At 41.7% G+C, this 4,254-nt stretch overlaps 1 protein-coding gene across 1 annotated transcript; it reads left to right on the forward strand.

Annotated features, from left to right (window-relative positions):
* The first annotated feature begins 347 nt into the window (after positions 1-347).
* Positions 348-3,943, forward strand: LOC100685493. The gene is made up of 2 exons (XM_038576316.1): positions 348-667; positions 2,993-3,943. The coding sequence occupies exon 2, from the start codon at positions 3,050-3,052 to the stop codon at positions 3,788-3,790; it is 741 nt and encodes a 246-aa protein (XP_038432244.1). The 5' UTR covers positions 348-667; positions 2,993-3,049; the 3' UTR covers positions 3,791-3,943.
* Positions 3,944-4,254: the final 311 nt, after the last annotated feature.

Here is a 4,254-nt window from a genome sequence, read left to right on the forward strand (position 1 = left end):
GTTTTTTCAATTTAAATGAGATGAGAGTTTAGGAGAGTGGGGCTGGAGGTTTGAGAAGAATGGGAAAGGTACCAGATACTTCTTGTTGAATCTGCTGATGGTCTGTTCCAGATTCAGACTATTGGGCCATCTGAATCCAGGAACAGATCACGACACGAATATCACCAGGGACCTGGCTCAATATTTCGAGCAGGCTCCTGACCTCATACCAATTCTCACTTCTACACTGTAGGAGACTTGAGACTTGATCTGATGGTTCCTCTAGACTTGCTTTTCTGAGAGTGGTGATTCGTAGACACTGTGAAGACAGGCAGGTGGCACAGCCAATGAGGCAGCTAGCTGGGAGATTCCAAGGAGTGGAGCAGTTGGTGAGGAAGGAGGTTTCCGTTGAGCACAAAGGAAAGGAGAGAAGAAACAGAGCTTCAGAGCTATGGCAGCAGAAGCAGGGACACAGGTGGTCCATATGGGATCCACTTTTCCAGATGCTGCAGTGAGAATCTGAGCTTTTAGTCACCATGCAACACGTTACTGGAGATTTGATGCTTTAACTTGAGCTGACTGGGATTTGGCCACAAAGCTGTCTCTGAAGGAAAAAAAAAAAAAAAAAAAAAAGCAAAGACCTGTGGGCCTGGACACCAGCTATTTTATTTTCCAAAAGAGTTGGCAGGTGAGATTTCGGGAACCCATGGCCTTCCTCCTTTCTTCCCTGTCATCTCTGGGCCATGCACTAGCGAAGTAGGCAAAGTCCAAAGTTCAAGCTACCGAGTTAAACGCTCTGGTTTCTAATCCTGGTTTGTTTAAACGCTCTGGTTTCTAATTCATGTACTTGGCTGTATAATAATTGTGGAAAAGTTACTTAAGCATTCTAAATCTTAGCCTTCTTGTCTGGAAATTAAGACTACTTATCTCATAAGACTGTTCTGAGGAATAAATGAGATAATGAACCACATAACTGTCCATTTATAACAGAGGACTTAACACATAGTAAATGCTCAGTATTTGTATTGTTTCTCCACTGTCCCATCTACCCCTTTGGCTCTTCTTGATCAGTCACTGTCCTTTGTAGGCTGAGCAGGTAGTCTTGCATAGTACTCTATCCATCAGCTCACTCTGAAGCCTGCCTCTCATGATTCCTGTGTATGAGCTGCTTGAATGATAATGAATGATGTGACCTGATACTTGGGGGTAATTTAGAAATATTGCTGAGTCTCAGGTACCTTTGAAGGAGAATTTTCAGCATTGGCTGTGACAATTTATCAATAAAAACCCAAAGCATCTTAAAATATTTTATTTATTTATTTATTTATTTATTTATTTATTTATTTATTTATTTATAGAAAGGAGGGGGGAGAGAGAGAGAGAGAGTGCACGCACTCGAACATGGGGGAGGGACAGGAGAGGGAGAGAGAGAATCCCAAACAGGCTCCACCTGCAGTGCAAAGTCTGACATCTGGCTCCATCTCAAGACCCTGAGATCATGACCTGAGCAGAAATCAAGAGTTGGATGCTTTACCAACTGAGTCACCGAGGTGCCTCTCAAAGCATTTTTTTAAAACCTCAGAAAATAATAAGTGTTGGCAAGGATATGGGGGAAATTGGAACACTTATATATTGCTGGTCGGTATGTAGGGGACACAACAGCTATGAAAAACATTGTGGTTGTTTCTCAAAAAAGTTAAACATATATTTACCACGTTATCCAGAAATTTTGCTTCTCATTATATACTCATAAGAAGTGATTGTGGAAACTCAAACAAATTCATACAGCTATGTTCATAGTCGCTTCATTCACAACAGCCAAAAAGTGGAAATAACCCAAATGTCCATCACTGAATGAATATATAAACAAAATGTATTCTAACTATACAATGGCTGAATAATATTCAGGAAGGATAATTTGACACATGCTACAACAGGGGTGAAACTTGAAGACATTATGCTAAGTGAAATAAAGCAGACACAAAAGGATATATATAATATGGTTTCTTTTAGAGTATTCAAACTCAAAGAGATAGAAGGTAGAGTGGTAGTTTCCAGGGAGTGGGAGAGGGTGGGACTTAGGCTAAGGGGAGAGATCTATTATTTAGGGGCAGAGCTTCTGAAAAAATTCCGGAGGAGGATGGTGATGATGGTTGCACAACAGTGCAAAGTACTTAATGCCACAGAAGCGTATGCTTAGAAATGGTCATAATGGCAGATTTTGTGTTAATGTGTATTTCATTACAATAAAAAAACCCAAAAAATTTTATTAAATGCTCTATATCTTAAGTTAAATGATTGGTCATCATCATGTACAAGAACATACATAAGAGAGGACAAGCACTGGCAATTAGCAAAATCAAACTAATAAAAATATTTACAATGTTTTACCCTTCTGTAAAGGTAATGTATCTAAACCACTGGCGCAGGGCTTGATATATATAGGCAGTCAATAAGTGGCCAATGTTTTTTAAATCATCATTACTGTTATTATTGTTTGTATCATTCATTATTTATGTTATTACTATTACTTTTATTATTATTATTAAAGTATGGTGATAGGTACCCTCTGAAGAGTTGTGGATGGAACAGAAGTCATGTGCAAGAAAGAAGGAAATGTTTCATTCCTTTTCTCTATAGTCTTAGGAAATCTTCTGGCAAAGATACGAAGTACAGAGGTTACCATGGGGCTTCTAGAACAGCCAGACACTCTTGATTTGTTAAATTCATTGATTCGCTCCATCCTTCCTTTGTTCATTTATCGAGTCTAATTAGATCCTTAGATGTAATCATCTATACTAGGTGATATGGGCATTGTAAATATGAATAAAGTTTGATTCTCCTACTAGAGACAGTAGGAGATATGTAGTTGTAGTGCATCTGGGCATGTCCTGAATGCATGGCTCTTATCATAGGCTGAAAGCTGAGCCAATCCCTTGGATGTGCTCAGGATTCTTGGCACCTGCTCTTACGTTCTGACCCTGTGTTCTTTTCCATTCCTGCCCTTCCTGAGGCGCTGTCGTGAGTTCTCCTGGTCTCGGGTCCTGTGGTCTCTTGAGAGTCTGAAGAGATGGCTGCAGCGGCAGTAGCTGGACTGATCCCTGTGCTACACTCTGTGGCTGGTGACAAATCCGGCTACTACATTGGACGGCAGCTGTGGTTTGGCTTCATTGCTGTGTATGGAGTGGTGGTGTACGTGGTCCGCATGCCATGGGCCCCCATCCATGAAGATTTCTGGTGCCACGGCAACATCACCAATGTTTGTTTAATTGAGTGTTTTGAGAAACGTTTTAGCAGTCCTGTAGTGGGAATTTGGTACTTCTTTTTCTTTATTTTCTTGGCCCTCTTCTTCCTCATGGAATTCTTCATGGCCCAGATTCGACATAAGCAGAACAAAGCCAAGTCAGTGGAGTCAGTGGCAGATGAAATGGAGGAGGGCTCCATGGTGGGAATCCAGGAGCATGTCCCTTCTCCAAAGAAGTCCATCCTGAACTTCCACCAAGAGAAGATGCTTTTGCTTTTGTACCTCCTCTACTTTCTCCTGCAGGTTGGTGCACAGTGCGTGTTTTTAGTCCTTCTCATGTACCAACACCTGCCCCTGGTGAGCCAAGCCGTCATGCGCTGCAGCACCGAGAGCTGCCCTGGACCCTATTTCTGCCTGATCCGGGGTACTATGGAGAAGCGAATGTCCATCTACACCCTCATTACCTTGTCCTTCATGATCATCCTCTTCTGCTTAGGTTTCTTCATGTACAGCATCCACCATTACCTGTTAAAAGGGCTTGCCAGTGCTAAGTTTTGGCTTGACTAACTTTTGGAAGTTTTCACTGAGAGTCTCCTTCCTTACACTAGGAAGCTTGTGTTCCTTTAAATATTGTGTCTGGGGCAGGGCTTCCTCCTGCTAACTTTCTTTGCTTTAGACCTTCATAATAAACCTTGGTTGTTCTTGTTTCCTTCCTCTACAGCCAGGCTCAAGTTGTCTAACTGTGGAGTGAGTGGTACACACTTGATAATATTTCAGTTTTCTCAAATGTACTATTTCATTTGATCCTCCCCAGAAGCCTGTAGCATTGAGCTTGCTACTTATTCTTCCAGTATCTTCCAATCAGGAAGAGTTTTCATAGTTTTAGAACTAAGAGCTTTAAAGATTCAGGAGAGATTGGTTGACTTGTGCTCTGGCCTCCCCAGTTTGTGTAATAAATACAGAGGACGTAATTCCTCTCCACAGGAGAATTCTCAGCTGGACCGGCAGAGCAGGTTTCCCAAGCTCCTCAC

The sequence above is a fragment of the Canis lupus genome, chromosome 27 (assembly GCF_011100685.1).
Source record: "Canis lupus familiaris isolate Mischka breed German Shepherd chromosome 27, alternate assembly UU_Cfam_GSD_1.0, whole genome shotgun sequence".
Taxonomy (NCBI): Eukaryota; Metazoa; Chordata; class Mammalia; order Carnivora; family Canidae; genus Canis; species Canis lupus.

Coding starts and splice junctions, on each gene's coding strand:
- LOC100685493 (XM_038576316.1), top strand. CDS start 3,050: ATGGCTGCAGCGGCAGTAGCTGGACTGATCCCTGTGCTACACTCTGTG.